The sequence below is a fragment of the Paroedura picta genome, chromosome 1 (assembly GCF_049243985.1).
Source record: "Paroedura picta isolate Pp20150507F chromosome 1, Ppicta_v3.0, whole genome shotgun sequence".
In the NCBI taxonomy this organism is placed as follows: domain Eukaryota; kingdom Metazoa; phylum Chordata; class Lepidosauria; order Squamata; family Gekkonidae; genus Paroedura; species Paroedura picta.
This window is the reverse complement of record NC_135369.1, coordinates 201,270,000-201,291,440: the sequence shown is the minus strand read 5'-3', so window position 1 is coordinate 201,291,440 and position 21,441 is coordinate 201,270,000. Positions and strand designations below refer to the sequence as shown.

The 21,441-nt window shown below is 47.0% G+C and overlaps 1 protein-coding gene across 1 annotated transcript in view; it reads right to left on the bottom strand.

The window, feature by feature from the left end:
• Positions 1-209: 209 nt before the first annotated feature.
• PCSK2 (proprotein convertase subtilisin/kexin type 2) overlaps positions 210-21,441 on the bottom strand; it is a 166,031-nt gene continuing 144,799 nt past the window's right edge. The window contains exons 9-12 of the mRNA XM_077316561.1: positions 16,798-17,013; positions 15,017-15,117; positions 7,838-8,065; positions 210-1,004 (exon numbers count right to left, since the gene is read on the bottom strand). Of these exons, the coding sequence (XP_077172676.1) occupies positions 518-1,004; positions 7,838-8,065; positions 15,017-15,117; positions 16,798-17,013 (1,032 nt within the window). The 3' untranslated portion in view covers positions 210-517. The remainder of the gene's footprint in view (positions 1,005-7,837; positions 8,066-15,016; positions 15,118-16,797; positions 17,014-21,441) is intronic.

Genomic DNA, 21,441 nt, shown 5'->3' with positions numbered 1-21,441 from the left:
CCGCCGCCGCCGCCACCGCCTAGGCTGTGCATCTCTTTCCATCGGTTCTAGGAATGCAAACATATTTTCAACAACTGATTTTCTTTTTTACTTCTATAAAAATGAATGAGCCTGTATTTCAGCAAGTAGACATTGAATCGTAATTGCCCATTTGAAGATGCACCTTCTTCAGAAAACAAAGAAATTGCAAGCAACGTCCATCACAAAACTAGAAAGAGAAATGCTATAGCAACTTTGTTTTCTATTACACTTTTGTGCATGACACTTAAAAACAAAACATTTCCCTGGTCCCCAAACAAAGACAGGTACAGTCATACTTTCCAACAAAGAAGTCGGTAGGGAATAATATATTTGTGGCTCAGAATTCAAAATTTTCCATTGTAATTAAATAAGACACCATGAACAATTGTAAAATTAGAAACTCAGGATAATAAACTAGAGACAATTACCGGCATGTGCCCAACAGAGAGGTTTAAGAAAGGAAACAGGGGAAAGGAAACCGACATGCAAAATAGTGCTAGTTCTTGCTGAATATACTTTTCAAACTTCTCTCCACAGCTTCATCTAATTCTTCTTCCAACTCTTCCTTCTTGGACATGGCCAATTTAGACTGATAATCTTTTACTATTTGGTCTATATAGGGTGCACTTTGAGTCCCATGTAGCATTAATGTCCACTCTTTCAGGACACCCTTCTGAGGCATGATACCAACAAACCCAACTTCTAGAACCCAAGTTCCTCTGGGGTCTTCTCCCCAAGAATGTGTCGTCATGAAAGGCCATTTATCAAAGCCCACTTTGGAGTCATCATCTCTTGGACGCCGACTCAGCAAAATAGATTTCGTTCCCATTGGAGATGTCATGTTGATGTTCAGATCCCCCCTCCTGGTGGAGTTCACGGTGACCACTGCCTGGACATGTTCCAGGTAACGGACAAAGTTGTCCTTCCCCTCACAAGCATCCGTTGTAAGCGTCAGAACCAACTTGCCGCTGGATGGTATTTTCCTGAACGGGAACAAAAAATGGATAAATCTATCAAAGTGAGGAAATGTTCCTCAGAAACACGTTTATTCCCATATACATATCAAAATTCGGTTTATCATTGTCAATGGAATAGGCTGAAGAGTTTTCTGAGGGTGAACTGGTTATTAGTGGAGACTTTTATTGACAAGCTAGCAAAATTAGCAAAGTTAAAGAGTGCATACCATGACTTTACAGCAGTGGTCCTCAACCTTCCTAATGCCGCGACCCTTGAATACAGTTCCTCATGTTGTGGTGACCCCCAATCATAACATTATGCACGGGTTCTTTCACAGAAATTAAGCCGAAACTGACCAATGACATGAAGATCCCTTGTTCATGATTCTATATAAATTGGTTTTTTTCCGGGGTTTCTCAGTTCAGTTCTGCCTCTTGTCCCACCACGCTGATCTCGCTCTTTTCTGCTGCTCCAGACAGACGAACGCTCTCTCGATCTACCCCGCAAGGCTGTTGTGTGGATCAAATGGAAGAGGAGCGATGTTGGCCACTTTGGGACCCCCTTGGAGAGAAGGGCAGGGTACAAACCGAGTAACGAAAACCAAGGGCAAAAATTGAGTCCAGGGGCACCTTTAAGACCCACTTTATTCCAGGCGTGAGCGTTCGTGTGCAGGCACCCTCCCTCAGACACCTGGAGCACCTGGTGGGAGATTGCGCCGCGCTGGAGGCGCTGCTGGAGTGGCTGGCGGCCAAGTGTGGGCGCCTGCAGGAGGAGCAGCAACAGTGGTGATGCCCTCCTGGCCAAGCTGCTCACACTGCCGTGACCCCTGGGAAAGGGTCCTTCGACCCCCAAAGGGGTCCCGACCCCCAGGTTGAGTACCGCTGCTTTACAGGTTAACTTCAGCTTTAGATGATTCCAGCTTTTGTACAAAAAGGTTTCTTTGTAAAGCAGAATATGGTCAAAGGGGAAAGAGAGTCAGATTTCTGAGAAATGTGTGAGAACAACTGGGAACATAGCTGACCGAGCAAAATTGTTGAAGTAGTGAGACAAGAGAACTATTTTGGGTGAAACTTTCTTTGGCTAAGTCTACAGAAAACCATACATTTGTCACGTAAGGGTAAGGTATCTTTGTACTTGGCACTTAACAAAATGTTCTTATACAGATCTGAGAACATACATATTTATTTTATTTTTATTTTAATCATTTACTTTTGGATTTCTATCCCACCACTTCTCCAGAGACGTGGTAGCTTACAAATCAAAACTTCGTAGAATAAAAGAATCCCAATAAAATCCCCTAACTAGCCCTCCAAGAATGGCAACCAGAAAATACCTTCTACATCCTGAGCAGACTAACCTAGAGGTGGGATGCAAAGAAGTAAATGCCCAGCCTGAGGAGAGGCCACATTGATCTTAGCACTGGCCTCAACCCAGGACCTGGTGGAAGAGCTCCATTTTACAGGCCATGCAGAACTGTGATAGCTTCATCAGGGTTGCTAGGATTCTGAAGATGCCTAAAAGGTAAAGGTATCCCCTGTGCAAGCACCGAATCATGTCTGACCCTTGGAGTGACGCCCTCCAGCGTTTTCATGGCAGACTCAATACGGGGTGGTTTGCCAGTGCCTTCCCCAGTCATTGCCGTTTACCCCCCAGCAAGCTGGGTACTCATTTTACCGACCTCGGAAGGATGGAAGGCTGAGTCAACCTTGAGCCAGCTGCTGGGATCGAACTCCCAGCCTCATGGGCAGAGCTTTCAGACTGCTGCCTTACCACAATGCGCCACAAGAGGCTCTTAAATTTGGTCTACAGAGGCCTAAATATCATAATAACAGTTGGCATTGGTGCCACTGCAGGTCAAGAATTTAAATATATATATATTTCTCAGGGGTGATGATGGTATAATTATATTTCCACAACCCATTTTGGATTCATTTCTTGCAAATACAATGGGTAACTTATTTGGATTATCTTTTATTTTGGATTTATGTACCTACAAAGACATTTGATGTATCTTAACATTAATGTAATCTTATATAATTGGGATGAAGTATAAGAACATAAGAGCCTAATGCTGGGAGCGATCGAGGGCAAAAGAAGAAGGGGACGACAGAGAATGAGGTGGCTGGATGGAGTCACAGAAGCAGTCGGTGCAAACTTAAATGGACTCCGGGGAATGGTAGAGGACAGGAAGAACTGGAGGATCATTGTCCATGGGGTCGCAACAACAACATAAGAACATAAGAAGAGCCCTGCTTGATCAGACCAGTGGTCCATCTTACACAGCATCCTGTCTCACGCAGTGGCCAACCAGTTCCTCTAGAAGGACAATAACAGGGTGGGGAAGCCAAGGTGATGTTGCTACCTGGCTTTGGGATTCAGAGGCTATAGGTTCCCCTCAGTTGCCATGAATCCCTCTTGAAAGCAGTTGATTCCTGTGACCATCTCTACATCCTCTGGCAATACATTTCACAATTTAATTACTTTTTGTGCAAAATAGTATTTCCTTTGGACCACCCTGAACCTACTGGCCATCAGCTTCATTGGATGCCCTTGAGATCCAGTCTTTTGGGGAGGGAAACAGAGAATAACCATGCAACCCTAAGAACAGTTATGCCTTTCAAAGAACAATCGGACAGATCCAACCTTCCGCCACCCTGAGGAGGTTTCCTCCAGCATAAGTGGCTCTTCCTCCAAGGGCTAGAGGACAGTTTCACACTTTGCTCAGTAGACTAACAGGATAAGTAATTGGAGAGGAGCATTGGCTTCAACGGACTTGGAAGGGTCAGATCCTTGGTCTTTCAAGGCCATTATTGTCTACTCCGGGGGTTCCCAACCCTTTTGAGCCCGTGGGCCCCTTTGGTATGCTGACAAGGGGCAGTGGGCACAAAATAGCTACTGCAGGGGGTGGAGCCAATCGCAAAATGACCACTGCAGGAGGCACAGCCAACCACAAAATGTGAGGGATTGAGATGATATACAGCTGTAATACGAACACTTCAACATTTCAGGTGGAAGCTCAGTTGAACAGGAGGCCTTTTAATGCCCACAGCCAATCAAATGCCCTGCTGGGAGAAAAACCTGCCCAGCCCCACGTACTTTTCAAAAAGCATTTGGTAGGCACCAGAAAAGGCGTTGGCAGGTTCTATGGTTCTCACAGGCAATGCGTTGGGGACCTCTGGTCTATGCGGATTGTCTTTGGCTCTCCAGAATCTCAAGCCAACGTCTTTCACACTACCTCACCCTGTTAGCTGGGGGTGCCAGGGATTGAACCCGGGACTATCGGCATGCAGATATTTGACCGCTGAGCTGCAGCCACAGCCTCAGATTAGAGAGCAGGGTTTCAAATTACACCTACGATAAAGAGAGGAACATACCTTCCAACACCTTCCAGTTTTCGTTTGCATTACATCCTTGAAGACTTTGCATGATATAGGGTGGAGGCCTTTATAACTCTTATCTTTGTTTATATGCAAATAAAATCTAACAGGTGGGTTTTGCAAATAAAATCTAACCAGACTTCCACAAGGTGCATCAGTTTGATATTAGTGCCATATATCATTTTCCTTGGTGATAGAACACAACCGTTTCCAGCGATAACGCTGAAAAAGTAAATTGCAGCTGCTGGAGACATAAATTGGCTGTCATTAGGTTAGTATTTCGAATAATTTAATTGAACTTTAGCTGTTGCAGTCAATTAGTGTTAATTGATTTGCTTGTTGACTCATTCTGCTTTTACCACATGAGGAAAATCAGAAAATAATTGGGCTACCTAGCCTTTAATTGGAGACCCAGAGAACAACAAAATGAATAAACTGTTTAAGGTCACCGTGGTACGGCATTCAAAACGTCATTGGACGTCTTATTGAACTCTTTGCTACCGAGAAGAACTGAACGGACCCTAATATCTTCATTTGGAGAGGGGATGTAGCATGGTATAGCCTGGTCTGGCCTAGTCAGATCTTGGAAGCCAAGCAGGGTCATAACTTGGATGGGAGGCCATCAAGGAAGACCCTGAGCAGGAAAGCAATGGCCAGCCACCTCTTGCTTCTCACTTGCCTTGAAAGGCCCTTGCTGGGGGTCATCATGGGTTGGCTGTGACTTCACACACATGATACCTTCTTTCAGGTAGTCTCATTTAATTGACTTGAGGCAGATGATGTCTTCATTTGAAATATGTCACTGGAGGGGAGTTGTGTGGATCCCAAGGCAGACCAGTCAGCTCTAGATCAGCCTGAACTCTCCCTAGAAGTTAAAATGACTAAACTGAGGCTGTGGTCCTTTGGTCACATTATGAGATGAAGAGTCACTGGAAAAGACAATCATGCTAGGGAAAGCTGGAGGAAGACCAACGGCACAGCCAGTCTATCCACATAGCACTTGTAGCATGTGCTATGGGCCCCACACTTTCAGTGGCCCCTTTTGCCCCCCCCCCCTGGTCATTTGCCTCCCAGTGTCTGGGGGAGAACGATAAGGAAGAAGGGCTACAGCTCTCTAAAAGCTTTCTATGGTTGCTGATAAGGGACAATACAAAAAGACAGCCTGCCCTGGCTTACTATCTTCAGCTTCTGATTGCATATGGAACCTGGTGTGTGTGGGTGAGAGCAGGGATTCTCAGCCTTCTTGTTGCTGTGCATGGGAGATTTCAGAGGCACCAGCCTTCTCTCCTTCACTACACACCATTTGCCTTCCTTCCCAGCCTCCAGCTCCTGCCTGATTGGAGACAGCACAGCCCCCCCACACATTTGTGATCTGCACTGTCCTGGAGATCTATAACTACAGCCCCAAGTTGGCCACCTGCTTTCCTTGCTGCTGGAAGCCTCTGTCCTGGTTTGGGGAACCAGAAGCCTCCTCAGTAAACATCTTCCTTTGTAGTCCTCAGCTCTCTCTTCCAGCAGTAAGTACGAATGGCTACATTGCATCTAGTCTAGGAATTGAATAAAAGTGGTATGCTCAACTGCTGGGGGTTGGGGGCAGGATACATACCCCTCCCCCCAAGGCATTTGTTTGGATGGTCACTGTGTGTGTTGAAGAATTTCCTGAAAGTGTACTACTGGCTAGGGTTGGGCGCTTTGGGTTTCCTCCACTCCTAATCAGTCAACTCTTTGCTATCCATTTGACTATACTTCTGAGGGAAACAATGGCCAATAGTAGGGTTGGGGTGCCTCGACCGTTTCAGCGACTGCAGAAGCCCCCAGTGGCCAGCGCCACCTGAACATGCATGGTCCTTGGAAATGCTAAGCAGGATGCATTTTACCATCTTGCTGACCCAAATTTGGAGCCTCCCTCTGACCAAAGGGTAACCTTTTCCTGCTCTGCTTGAATAAATTTGCATTGAAGGATTTTGTTGATGTATAAGTAACATCGGGAGAGTTTGGACTACGCCAAGGCATCCTATCATTAGCTGCCTGCCCGCTATTGGAACAATAAAAAATAGACGCTTCAGCAATTCCATAGGCCATCCAACAACTTCCATATCGAACAGGCAGCATTGTCTGAATTGAATCCATCTGGTTCAAATACGTTCCATGTACCGTGGTCCCCAACATGCAGCACCCATCGACAATTGTTCTAGGAAAGTGGGCCTATTGCCGAGCAAGGCTTCTGATTAATTTAGGGATTCAGATTGGTTGTGCAGATTAAAATAGCCATAATGTTTGTGTTATTCTCTCTCTCCTCTTTTCTGGTGCATTTTTAAAAATGACTTTTCCTGTCCCCTGCATTCGGGCTTCCTCGGTGTGTGTGTCTCTCTCTGCCTCCTGCAGTGGCCACTGCGTGGTTGGCTTTTCCTCCACAGCAGCCATTTTGCAGTTGCACCCACCTCCTGTGTCAGAACTGGCAGTCAGAACTGTGTCACTGGCAGTCTTCAAGCAAAGGTTGGATACACACTTTTCTTGGATGCTTTAGGATGCTAGGGCTGATCCTGCGTTGAGCAGGGGGTTGGACTAGATGGCCTGCGTGGCCCCTTCCAACTCTATCACTCTATGATTCTATGAACTCACAAGGTGCCCACATCCTCAAAATGTTGGGGACCTCTATATTGGTTGACCAAACTTATACTGAGCCCACTGGGAAGGGTGGGCTATAAAAGGTTTGTTGTTATATTGATCTTGAGTGTAACTGTGTTGCCCTTCAGGTGTTTGCAAAGCACAAAAATCTTCCTTGGGCCGAAAAATGCCGGGAAAAGTTGTGTGGATGCCACCTCTGGTTTCAAGATGGCAGGCAACTACCATGCAGCACAGAAAGTCGGCTACCAAGCGGAGTGACCAGTCAGCTGGCTTCAATGGGAGTAGCAGGCGGGAGCTCTTCTTAGGATGCCACTGAGGTTGCCCTCTCCTGCCTGCGCAAGATAAGTCGACCTCTATCCCCATCTGGGAAACACTGGTCTTCAGGGCCAATGTGGCAGGCTTCGTGCAACTCCGCGGAGCATCAGCCAGCTCAGGATTTTAATGGTGTTGACCTGCCGCGGAAGAGCAAGATGCCAGTCTGGGACTCCCTGAGGAGCCCAAAAGATTTTCGGGGTATGAACTTTTGCGATTCAACACTCCCATCTGATTCGAGTCCGGTGGCTTATTAGAAGCCAATCAAATTTTTCGGGGTAGAAGCTTTCAAGAACCAAAGCTCCCTTCGTCAAAGGAATCAAATTGATTTTAATGAGCCTCAACAATTTACTTCTTAAAAAAAAAAAAACTTAGACTCCACTTCTAGTATGTGACTCTTAGCAGTGGTAACATATTAAAACCTGTTTGTTTTCTTTTTTAAAAGTTCACAGCCAGCACTCAAACGAGTGAATGGCAGTCCAAGCATCAGCGAGGGGGGGGGGGGGACAACCTTAGAAACAGAGTGAGCCAGTTTTGCCTACCGAGGCTCTTGCATGGAGCCCCCAACGCAGTGGAACCTCTCCGGGACCGTTTTCCAGTCCTTGGCCATCTTGACCATCGCCCCAGCGTCCAGGACACCGTAGCCGAACAAGTGGTTGAACTCCAGGCCGACCCCGTTCCTCCGCCACTGGTGGACTTCGTCGTGGAGCTGATTCCTCTTGGAGGTGAGGACGGTCAGGTGCTGCATGTCTCTCCACGTCAGATCCTTGCTGCAAGAGAGCGACAGGGTGAAAGTCTGCGGCTTTTCAAAGACAGCTTCCCGGGGGGGGGGGAGGGGATCATTCCCTTCTGCTTACAAAAGGACACTCTCCTCCCCTGGCCGGACCTCTGCTGGCTTTTCCCACCACAAAGGGTCAGAGCCTGGCCCTTTGCCATTGGGGACACGGTTCCCAACGCCCAGGTGGTGACTGTGACAACTGACATCTATCATCATCATCATCGCCCCCCTCAGACACCCCCTCCATGACCTGAAGCAGACTGACCTCCCTGGGGGTTTTGTCTAAGCTGTCGTTCCATTTGAAGCCACTTCTGGATTACTGTTGATATGTTATTTATGACTGTGTTAGATGTTCAGACTGTTCTATGTATTACCCCTGCAATGTTTTATGTGAACTGCCCTGAGGTATATTATTATTATTATTATTATTATTATTATTATTATTATTATTATTATTATTATTATTATTATTATTATTATTATTATTATTATTATTATTATTATTATTATTAACAACACTGGATTTCTTTAATAGTTTGTGACCTGTTAAAATACATATATACTTTACTAATTCCATATTGAAGAAGAAGAAGAAGAAGAAGAAGTTCTTATATGCCGCTTTTCTCCACCCGGAGGAGTCTCAAAGCGGCATTTAACATTTTGTCACTAAAATATCCCTTTTTACCTTGCAAATAATTTACTATCTGATTGCCTATCCCCCCCCCCCCCCCAATGCCCTATCATTTCATACTCTGGCTTTTGGACATGGCATGTCCCTCAATGGTAAGAATGAAGAAGAAGGAGGGGGGGGGATCTACAGGGATGGGAGGGAGGCCCTTTTAATCATTGCCCTGGCCTTGGCCATCTGCTCAGGGGAAGAGTGTAGCCTGGCAGCCCCTGCTGAACTATACTAGCTGTGTCAGGGCCCTCATCTCAGGTGGCCACTCGTTCCACCAGGCTGAGGCCAGGCAGAAGGTTTAGGGGCCAGGGACTACCAGTAGGTTTGCACTAGATGATCTAAGTGCTCTCCGGGGGACCTATTGGGACAGATGGTCCCTCAGGTGACATGGAGCAGTTCCCCTGAATAAAATGGCGGTTTTGGAAGGCAGACTCTATCATATTATATCCCACTGAGGTAACTCCCCTCCCCAACCCCACCCTCTCAAAGTCTCCCAGGCCACAGCTGGCCACTCACTGTGTATGTGTGGGGCTCCCCCCAGAGAGGTGAAGGGGTCCCCCACCTTGGGTATCTTCAGCAGCCAGCTTGGTCTAGTGGTTAAGAGTGCTGACTTCTAAACTGGCAAGCTGAGTTCAATTCCCCGCTTCCCCACATGCAGCCAGCTGGGTGATCTTGGGCTCGCCACAACACTGATAAAGCTTTTCTGACCGAGCAGTGATATCCGGGCTCTCTCAGGCATATAAGAACAGTAATCTTCAGTAATCTCAGGGCTCCCTCAGCCTCACAGGGTGACTGTTGTGGGGAGAGGAAAGGGAAGGTGAATGTAAGCTGCTTTGATACTCCTTCAGGTAGAGAAAAGCATCATATAAGAACCAACTCTTGTCCTTCTTCTTCAGGTGATTCCAGGCTTGCCCAGTTGCCAGGGCCTTTGAAGGGGGTTGAATGGAAGGGGGGTGGGGATGTCTGATTTAGGGATGATTATTTTAGTTCTTGTTTTCCACTGGGAACATTTTAACGATTGTTGCAAGCTGCCTTGAACCAAGAAGAAAGGTAGGTTTTAAAAGAGTGGGGCCTTGCCATCTTCCCAATGGAGGGATCCCTACCCCTATCACCGCTAATTTCCTACATGGCTCAGCAGGGCAAGAGACTCATGGGGTAAGGAGACTCACAAGGGGAATCCCATATCCCCCCCCCCCTCCAACAAAGCCGGGCATGGGTAGTAATTAGCTCAGGGGTATCCTGCTGCCATTCATTCTCTGCTGTCGTTCTGAGCTGGCACAGCCACCATTGCCTTCTGCCATTGCAGCATAGCTACATTCGCCTTCTGCCACTGTGGCCAAGTCTGGTGTGGCTGCTGGCACCTCCTCCACTGCCCGGCCAGCTGCCAAGGTCCTCCAGCACATTAAAAAAGGAAAACCAAGGTCGATTCCGCACTTGATAAATACAGTGAAATGCTTACCTTATAAAGATGCCATAATTTGGTTTTGCACGATGTCACCAAACTCCTGTGTCCATCCAGCAAACCTCAAACAACATCTGCCATTTTAAAGCAGTATTTGGGGAATTGCATAAAGTGGATTCCCCAACCTATGTAGCGCGAGCTATAGGAGAATAACCAGCAATCCACATGCTAAAGAAATGTATGGAGGTGAAGGAGCACTATCTCCTCACACCCACTTCCCTTTCCCTTCTCCCAGCGATGTTTTTTTTTTTAGAGCAAACTGCCTAGAGCAACGAATGGGCATTCAATCATGCAGGCAAAGCCAAAAATAACCCCCCCCCCTAAATTGTCACACAAAGCATGCCTCTCTAAAGTCACCCCCCCAAAAAAAAATCAGGAACAAGATTAATTTTTTAAAGATTCCAGACTTGTGATTCCATAAGGGATGCCATTATAAAAAGCACTATGTATCTATGATTAGATGCATAGGCATTTCAATGGAGAATTTTTACTAAAAAAAAATTAGCGGGCATCGTAGGCCCTTTAAAACATTGGGAAAGGGCTTGATTGACAGGCAGAAGATAGCTGCATGTAAAGCGCATTGCTCTCTTCTGCCATATCGAGCAGCACTTGTGGAGAAGATGGCAGATGAAAGCGAGAGGCAGGAGGTGAGGAATGGCTGGTTGTGTGATAATTCGCTGGCATAATGCTATATTTTTCAGTGTGTGGAAATGCCCCATGTAATGGCACAGATAAAGCCTGAATAGGTGATTTCTCAATCCCTGACTGTAGTTCTCAATGCAGACCCTAGTTGGTAGCCAGAAGATCCTGTTGCATGCAAAATGGAGCTCCTGTAGTCTGAGATGGCCCGGCCAGCCAGCTCATCTTGTTTTTCTTCACCAGGATTATTTCCCTTTGCCCAGACTGTTTTGCTTTCCCTGGACTGGCTTTTCACTACTGGCTTTTCATCTGTGCTATGAACTTTTATCTATGTGCCATGTGATAAAAATTTCAAGTAAAAATGAGATTGAGAAATTATTCATGTTTAGTTGCACCATTAGACTGTTTCCCTTGTCTGGTGCACTTCTATTACTGTTGGCCCTCTTTTTTGTGCACCTCTTCCACTAAGTGCATTGTTTACACTTGTGCCAACAACACAAATGTATTTTTTTGGGGGGGGGTTAACCCTCCTCCTTTAATAGCTTCGTAATTTTCAAGTTTTTCTGCAAACTTGGGGAGTTCCTAACTATCTGCAGACGGGGGCCAGGAGCAGCTAATAAAACACAGATATAAAGGACTGTTGCTGGAAAGAAGAACCTGTCCTGCAAGAACAAGTAATAAAAAGTCCAGGGAATTGCATTTTCCTAATACAGCCTATGTTGATTGCTGTAGGGTGACTCTTTGCTCTAATTATAGTGTTGTTTCCTAGAGCTCTTAAAGATCCATAGCCATGAATGCAGGATCAAAAAATCTGTCGGTTTTTTATCAGGGATAAGCTCATTTTGTGGTCCTAAACAAATAGGTTTGTGTGCATAGATGATAGAAGGCAATTTGAAAAATAAGTTGTGATAAAAAGACCAGTTACATAGATAATCAATGTTATGGATCATCCCAGACAGCACCAGTACCTAGGTATCTTGGGGAAAACTTCCATCTCTACAATGACAGGCAGAAATCTCTCTCTTTTAAGAACATAAGAACATAAAAGAAGCCAAGTTGGATCAGGCCCATCCAGTCTAGCACTTGGTGTCACACAGTGACCCAAACCCAGGGGCTATCAAGATGTCCACCAGCGGGGCAAAAACTCCAGAAGCCCTCCCACTGCGGCCCCCCAAGCACCAAGAAGACAAGAGTATCACTACCCCCAGACAGCAGGTTCCATCTATACCTTGTAGCTAACAGCCAGGCAATTTCCATACATCAGTAAAAAGAGCATCATGCCAGCTGAATGGCGTAGTGCTAAATCATACTGTGCCTCCTAGCCCCTCCTCACCTTTTTGCTGTCTCACCTTTGTCTGCCTTCTTTTCACATATCTTACCCTCCACATCTGTTGTTGGAAATAGCAGAAGAGAGCAACATGCCTTATATGGGACTCGCTTCTGCCTGTCAATCAATCCAGGCAACCAATCCCCTTTCTCCATTCTTTAAAGGTCCTGCGATGCCTGCTATTTTTTTAAAAAAATCATACGTCTCCGTTGAAAGTCCTATGTATAGAATCATAGATGCATAAAGCTTTTTGAACACCACCCCTTATGGGATCATGAGCTTTGATATTAATCTTGTTCCTGATTTTTTTTGGGGGGGGGGGATGAAGGACGAAGCAGGCACTTTTAGTGCATTTGAGCCTCCATACCTTCCCTCTGCTGGTTGCTCTCCTGTAAAGGTAAAGGTATCCCCTGTGCAAGCACCGGGTCATGTCTGACCCTTGCGGTGACGCCCTCTAGCGTTTTCTTGGCAGACTCAATACGGGGTGGTTTGCCAGTGCCTTCCCCGGTCATTACCGTTTACCCCCCAGCAAGTTGGGTACTCATTTTACCAACCTCGGAAGGATGGAAGGCTGAGTCAACCTTGAGCCGGCTGCTGGGATCGAACTCCCAGCCTCATGGGCAGAGCTTTCAGACTGCATGACTGCTGCCTTACCACCCTGCGCCACAAGAGGCTCTCCTGTGGCTCGTACTAAATAGGTTGGTGAATCCACTTTATGCGATTCCCCAACTAGCAGTTTAAAATGGAGGATGTAGCTGGCCGGTTACTGCCCAGACGCTGGATGTTGGTGACGTCATATGGAGGTGTCGGAATATAAGGACTACATTAGGTAAGCATTTCACTACATTTAACGGGTGTAGAAAAGCCCCCACTCATGGACTTCTGCTCCTTCTGTTTCTCTAATCCCCTCTTAAAGCTGTCTATGCTTGGAGCCATTACCACTTCCTGTAGCAATGAATTCCACCTGTTAATGACTCTCTGGGTGAACGAAGACTTCCTTTTTATTGGTCCTTAATTTCATTGAGTGCCCACAAGTTCTTATATTGTGAGAAAGGAATAGAAGTACTTTTCTTTACCTTCTCCATCCCATGCATAATTCTTTAAACATCTATCATGTCACCCCTCAGTTGTCGTTTCTCCAAGACCTATCCTCTTTAACCTTTCTTCATGGGGAAGGTCTTCTATCCCAGTCGTCCCCAACCTTTTTATCACCAGGGACCGGTCAACGCTTGACAATTTTACTGAGGCCCGGGGGGGGTAGTCTTTTGCTGAGGGAGGTCGCTGCCGCCGCTTGAGCCCCTGCTCCGCTTGCTTTCTCGCCAAGCCCCTGACTCCCCGCTGACCACTGGGGGGCACTGCCAGCAGCAGCTGTGCAGTACCATGCTGAGGGGGAGCCCCAGCCATGGTGGCCACTGGAGAGCACCAAAGGTGAGCCGGCGGCAGAGTGGCAGGGCAGACCCCAAGGAGGCAGCCAGGGAGGAGGACAAGGAGGAGCCACAGCCCAGTACCGACTGATCCACGGACCGGTCCCGGTCCCCAGACTGGGGGTTGAGGACCACTGTTCTATCCTCTTCCCCATTTTAGTTATCCTTTTCTGCACCTCTTCCAAAATCATAATATCTTTTTTAAGGGGCGGTGACCAGAACTGTCCATAGTAGTATATGAACCACAGATTTCTACAGGGGCACTATGATACTAGCCTATTTGTTTCCCTTCCCCTTCTCAATAATTCCCATTGCAGCATTTACCTTTTTTTATTGCTGTTGCGCACTGAGAACATTTTCAGTGAGTTCTCTGCCATGCCCCTAAGACCCCTCTCCTGCCTGTTCAGCCCCCATCAATGTATATTTATAGTTAGGATTTTTGCACAGGATGTGGTGCAGGGCTATGGTGGCTGAACCCCAGATCTTGTCCAATCCCATCTCTACCTCCAAGAGTTGGCACAGGAGTGGCTGGATGAGAAGAGAAAGGAAGAAGGACAGATGTATGTGCGGCCAGTTGTTGGATGGAAACAAGGCAGGGGCAACTGAGCCAAGGTAGGGGCATGAGGAGAAGACAATCCAGGATGCTGGATCCAAGACCAACAGTAGTCTGAACCAGCTGGCCTCTTCTTGCATTCTTCAGCATCACATCCTAAACCAGATGGCCCAGCTAGCCCGATTTTCTCCCATCTCCAAAGCTAATCAGAATCAAACTTGGTGAGTACATGGATGGGTAACCGCCAGAGAAATTCAGGGTTGCTCCTCGGGCCATGGCAAACCATCTCTGAAGTTCTCTTACCTTGAAAACCTCATGAGGGGTCACGTTACATCAGCCGTGACTCAACAGCACTTCCCAACACCAATTAGCCTTGACCCAGCGGGGGCTTGATCACAGATCTTGTCAGCAAAGCAGGGTCGGCCCTGGGTAATATTTGGACAGGAGGCCACCAAGGAGGTCCAGGGGTGTCATGCAGGGGTGGGCAATGGCAAACTACTTCTGCTGGCCCAGTCTCATCAGATCCTTCATGAGTTGATCTACCCCTCTTTTTCTGTGGCCATCATTAAATCCTTATCAGACCCTGGTTAGTACTTCAAGGGGAGCCCACCAAGGAGATCCAGGGTTGCTTCACAGAGACAGGCAGTGCCAAACTACCTCGGTACGTCTCTTGCCTTGAAAACCCTTGAAGGGGGGGGGGCAACAGAAGTCAGCTGTGATTTAATGGCCATTCCCACCACAGGAATGAATTCACAGCCAGCATGCAGTTTGAGATTTGGACTCAGGCATCCATTAGCCTGGCAATGGAAAGGGCTTATTGGGACACCCCACAATATGACGGAAGGCTCTGTCCACCTACTTTGCCTCCAGCGCCAGGGCGAACACGCCAGCCGCCTCAGGTGCCGCTGCAGATGTTCCAGAGTGGCGCAGTGTACAGTTGCCGTATAAATCTGTCGTAGCCTGCGAGAGTGTGTGGGAAACGTTAATGAGAACAAATCCATTCTCCTCTGGACAGGACAGACCGATTCTTGCAGGAAGCACACTGTCTGCTGCCCTCCTGAGGTTTCACTGTTGTGTACCTAAAATTCCTTTTCACAAGCTGGCAAAAGGCATACAGGCAAGGAGGAAAAAGCAGGCAAGCAGGCAATGCTGCATCAGCTATGCCAGGGGTAGTCGAACTGCGGTCCTCCAGAGGTCCATGGACTACAATTCCCAGGAGCCCCCTGCCAGCATTCGCTTTGGGCCTTAGTCCATGGCAGGGGTAGTCAAACTGCGGCCCTCCAGATGTCCATGGACTACAATTCCCAGGAGCCCCCTGCCAGCATTCGCTTTGGGCCTTAGTCCATGGCAGGGGTAGTCAAACTGCGGCCCTCCAGATGTCCATGGACTACAATTCCCAGGAGCCCCCTGCCAGCATTCGCTTTGGGCCTTAGTCCATGGCAGGGGTAGTCAAACTGCGGGCCTCCAGATGTCCATGGACTACAATTCCCAGGAGCCCCCTGCCAGCATTCGCTGGCAGGGGGCTCCTGGGAATTGTAGTCCATGGACATCTGGAGGCCCGCAGTTTGACTACCCCTGAGCTATGCAAAACTCAATCAGACCTAGCTGCCTAAATGACCTGTTTTGCAGGCTGGCAGAGGTCCGATTGTTCCGTTTCTTGGCATAATTGGCTTTCTGTTTGCTGCGGCAGGCCCCAGAGGAAAGCAGGCAAACTTTTCTGTTGCACGGTCACTGCCGAGAAACACTGTGTACACTTTCTGTTCAATTCCTTATATTTCCTAGACAATTATGAAATAAGCACACAATGTGCTGTTATGTAAACAGGAACAGCTGAAGTGTCCTAAAAAGCTAATGCGAATTAATTCCTCTTTTCCCTCTTGACGTTCCACCCCATTAGACAGTAATCAGAGGCAGGGTTCATTATCATGAATTAGAAAAACATGGAAAAGGAGAATAAAATCAGAGTCCTGGAGCACCTTTAAGACCAACAAAGATTTATTCAAGGCGTGAGCTTTCGAGTGCAAGCACTCTTCCTCAGACTATGAACTCCCTTCATGACAGTGGGAATATATAGCAGAAAATTAATACTGTTAAATTATTAAACTGTGTCACAACATCCAAATGCAGCCATATGATAATTCTTTGCCAAAACAGCCAATCAGTCCCCTGGAATTCAGTTGTAGTTCACAAAAACATAGGAGAAACATGGGGCCAGCAGCAAATGGTGGGGTGGGATCCTTTGATCACTGACATAGACAGTTGTATTTCTCCAATATTTTTGTGTTAATGGACACAAAAGCCCACTTAAATTTCTAGCAGCCAGATGATTTGCTCAGAAACCTGTTGCTTCGACCCAAGATCTGTCTGCTCTGACAGAAAAAGTGAAGATATTCGCGTCACAAAAACTGTATTTTTAATTGTTTTCCAGTTACAGTTTTTTTTGTATGCTTGCTGCCTTGTGGACCCTGCCGGGATGGAAAGGCAGCAAGCAAAAGTTTTAAATAAATCCCACAAAATGGCCACCATGCCTATTGAAAGGATGGAGCACGGCACCCTCTACTGGTAGTATGGCTGCAGTGCCAAAGATAGAACGGTTGCCAAAATGGCATTAAAATTAAATATCACAACTCCGCCACTCACCACGCCAGCTTCAGGATTTCTCTTCCTCCCATTGCTGAAGGTGGAAGCCAAAGTAGAAGAGCAGCTTTCATCATATAACGCAGTCCGGCCATCGTTAATTGCCGAGTTGATGGAAATGGTCCACATGCTAGATGCGTAGCCATCGCAGTTACAGTCATCGTAACTTCCACCATCTCCAGAGGCCCACACATAGATGCTTCCCTTTCCACCACGGCCCTATGGGGAGAAAGCATTTCTGGGCATCACACTGTGTACATGGACAGACCCGGGGGATGGTGTGCTCTGTTGAGGAGCTATGACCTTCCTCCATCCGGCAATCCCAGTATTCCACGGAGGTTTGCCATCTATATACCGAGCCATTCAAACCGAGAAGAGTTAGAATCACAGAATCATAGAGTTGGAAGGAGCCATACAGGCCATCTAGTCCAACCCCCTGCTCAACGCAGGATCAGCCCTAAGCATCCTAAAGCATCCTAAAGAAGAAGAAGAAGATGAGTTGGTTCTTATATGCCGCTGTTCCCTATCCGAAGGAGGCTCAAAGCAGCTTACAGTTGCCTTCCCATTCCTCTCCCCACAACAGACACCCTGTGAGGGAGGTGAGGCTGAGAGAGCCCTGATATCACTGCCTGGTCAGAACAGTTTTATCAGTGCGGTGGCGAGCCCAAGGTCACCCAGCTGGTTGCATGTGGGGGAGCGCAGAATCGAACCCAGCATGCCAGATTAGAAGTCTGCACTCCTAACCACTACACCAAACGGGCACCAAGTTGGTTTTTATATGGTGCTTTTGTCTACCCCAAAGGAGTCCCAAAGCAGCTTATAATTGCCTTCCTTTTCCTGTCCCCTGTGAGGGAGGTGAGGCTGAGAGAGCCCTGATATTACTGAAGAAGAAGAAGTGTTGGTTCTTATATGCCGCTTTTCTCTCCCTGAAGGAGTCTCTCCCTGAAGGAGTCTTTTCTCTCCCTGAAGGAGTCTCAAAGCAGCTTACAGTCGCTGTCTGTTTCCTCTCTCTCCCACCCTGTGAAGGAGGTGAGGCTGAGAGAGCCCAGATATTACTGTTCAGTCAGAACAACTTTATCAGTGCCGTGGCGAGCCCAAGGTCACCCAGCTCCCCAGATTAGAAGTCTGCACTACTAAGCACTACACCAAGCTGGCTCTCCACACCAATGGAAGAAACAGAAAGTGCATTTAGTTGTAACCAGCTCATGCCACCCAACCCATGGGTACCATTAGCAATAGATGAGGAGGGGTGGTTTCCTATTGACTTCTCCACAAAGGTACCCAGGTCATCCTTTGAAACCTCCCATTCAAGTAGTGACTCATTACAAGTGAGGACAGGTTAATCTCAGGAAGAAGAAGAAGCCACCATCGATTCACAACCACCTGATAGTAGACCTAAATACAAGGTATTTCAGGCAAGAGACACAAGAACATAGGAAAAGCCCTGCTGAATCACACATTGTTTAGTAAGTACAGCATTCTACTACATGTAGCAGTCAACCAGTTCCTCTGGAGAGCCAGCAAGAGAGCATGAAGGCCGAGGCCTTTCCTGAAAAGAACATCAGAAGAGCCCTGCTAGATTGCCCCAGTGGTCCATCTAGTCCAGCATCCTGTCTCCCACAGGGGCCACCCATTTCCTCAGGGGGTAAATGGGGCAGACAAGCTGAGGCCTTCATAAGAAGAATCCTGCAGGATACAGCAAAGGTCCATCTAGTCCAGCATCCTGTCCACACAGTGAGCAACAACAGGGCAGAGTGGCCAAGTTCTTCCCCTGATGTTGCCTCCTGGCTCTGGGATTCTGAGGACGACTGCCTCTGAATGTGGAGGTTCCCCTCAGACACCATGGCTAGTAGACAGTGATAGACGTATCCTTCATGAGTAGATCTACCCCTCTTTTTCTGTGGCCATCATTAAATCCTCTGGCAGCAAATTCCACATTTTAATCCCTCTCAGCAATGCTTCCCCACTGCCTCCTTCTGCATAGCAACCCCATCTCTCATCCTAGATTGTGGCCAACCCTAAAGGTAAAGGTAAAGGTAAAGGTAAAGGTGCAAGCACCGAGTCCTGTCTGACCCTTGGGGTGACGCCCTCTAGCGTTTTCATGGCAGACTCAATGCAGGGTGGTTTGCCATTCCCTTCCCCAGTCATTACCGTTTACCCCCCAGCAAGCTGGGTCCTCATTTTACCGACCTCGGAAGGATGGAAGGCTGAGTCAACCTTGAGCCGGCTGCTGGGATTGAACTCCCAGCCTCATGGGCAGAGCTTTCAGACTGCATGTCTGCTGCCTTACCACTCTGTGCCACAAGAGGCTCTAAAGGTAAAGGTATCCCCTGTGCAAGCACCGAGTCCTGTCTGACCCTTGGGGTGACGCCCTCCAGCGTTTTCATGGCAGACTCAATACGGGGTGGTTTGCCATTCCCTTCCCCAGTCATTACCGTTTACCCCCCAGCAAGCTGGCCAACCCTACTTAGCTTCTAAACCCTGATGAAGTCAGCTAAGCTGCCGGGTTAAATGCATTGTAGTCTGTCCAGTGGCAATCACAGCCACTTTCACAACCTTTTGTCCTCTGAATGTTCCCAATTACCGCTTCATTATCTTGGTACGTATAAGATGTTTCCCGGTGAAAGTAAGGCACGCGACGGATAATCGTTCAGTGAGATAATAGGGAGCAAGGTGGCATCGTGCTACAATGGACACAAAAGCCCACTTAACTTTCTAGCAGCCAGATGATTTGCTCAGAAACCTGTTGCTTCTACACAAGATCTGTCTGCTCTGACAGAAAAAGTGAAGATGTTTGTGTCACAAAAACAGGTGGCCTTGGTAGGCCAAAGAAAGATTAATAGGAACCATTCTCTTGACCAACAAAATCAGAGTCCAAAAGGACCCTTAAGACCAACAATGATTTATTCAAGGCGTGAGCTTTCAAGTGCAGGCACTCTTCCTCAGACTAATGAACAACCATCATAACAGTGGAAATATGAAGCAAAAGCTAATCCTGTTAAATTAGTAAACTGTGTCACAACATCCAAATGCCATAAGATAATTCTTTGCTAAAACAGCCAATCAGTCCTCTTGGATTCAGTTGTAATTCACAAAAACATTGGGGAAATAAAACTGTCTACGTCAGTGATTAACAGCTGTCACTTTACCATTTTTTGCTGTCCTGATCCATTTCCACCCAAGTGTGGAAACATTCCTTCAAGTGACAAGCTATGCTGGCAACTATCTTGTCCTGAGACCAGAGTTAAATTCAAAATAACATTACATATTAGTAACATCACATTACAATCACATTAAAAAGAAGAGGCTGCTTGTTTTTCTTTTCCTGAGCAAGGCTTGTTATTGATACTAAAGGAGAAATTAGCAGCATACCAGGGAAGCAGAGTCATACTTGGATTAGACATACAGAGGCTGGATCTGGGAGTAGAATAAGAACATAAGCAGAGCCCTGCTAGATCAGACCAGTGAGGGTTCATCAAGTCCAGCGTTCTGTCTCACACTGCGGCCAGCCAGTTACTTTGGAGGGCCAACAACAGGTCACAGATACTGTGGCCTTCATGAGACTATCAGAAGAGACCTGCTAGATCAGAGCAGGGGTCCATCTGGTCCAGCATTCCATCTCACACCTCTGGAGGCCAAAAACAAGGCAGAGAGGCTTTCCCAGACATTGCCTCCTGGCTGTGGGGTTCAAATGAGTCAAACAAGTACCAGAATCAGCATTAATTCGGGTACTTTTTGGCTTCTCTGAGCTGAACCACCCATGCCTATCAGTATTTGAAAATACCTGCATGGGAGAGGCAAGATCTCCTAAACCTCCTGAACTGCTGGCCCAATCAGGATCAGACCTTTGTAGCATTTTGAAGTGGCCAAAAGCTAATCTGAAACATCATCAAATTGGCTCCATGGGCAGGGTTAGCGTATGTTTTGGCTTCTGCATCATTCACCGATTATTTCTTTTCTAGCTTGACTTCCTTGAGACAAGAATATTTTATTCTTTGGTGCCCCTTCCAGGACAAGGAAAGGGCGCTCCTTTGAAACTTCCACATTAACATTCTTTACATGTCTTTCCTACTCTGGCAATAATTCCGTTCTCTGCCTTTATTCACGAGTAATCTCCTTGGTATATGAAACTCAAGCCCTGGGTGCCAAAGTGAGGGTTGATATGTTTATTCATGTTGGAGTTTTATTAAGGATCCATGACATTTCTGTAGAAGGCATGCTTTCCTGTACTGAAAACAGTAAGAAATTAGATTTACATTATGTATTCAACAGAGATTTGATGACGCAGAGAGACTGGAGTCTCATAGACTTAAGATATGCGAGGGTAGGGCTCTTGAAATAAAAACTCCCAGGCTGGCTTCATAAGACGATGCCAATTTAAATATGCAAAACTTGATTGCTGTTATTATTCTCCTCTAGGATGATCGAGGGAATTGGGGTCCCCTCACACGCAGACTCCACGGAGAGAACATGAGCCTGCCTGTTATTAGACAGAGGTGAAACCAGTTCCTGAGTTCCTGAGCCATTTCTCAATTTCTTCAAAGGCCCCATGATGAAGGTTTCATGTAGTCTTCCTCACTTGGGCCCTTCATACATCTCACTGGGTGCCTTGTTTCCTCCATGGCTCCCCACGCTGAAAACCACAGC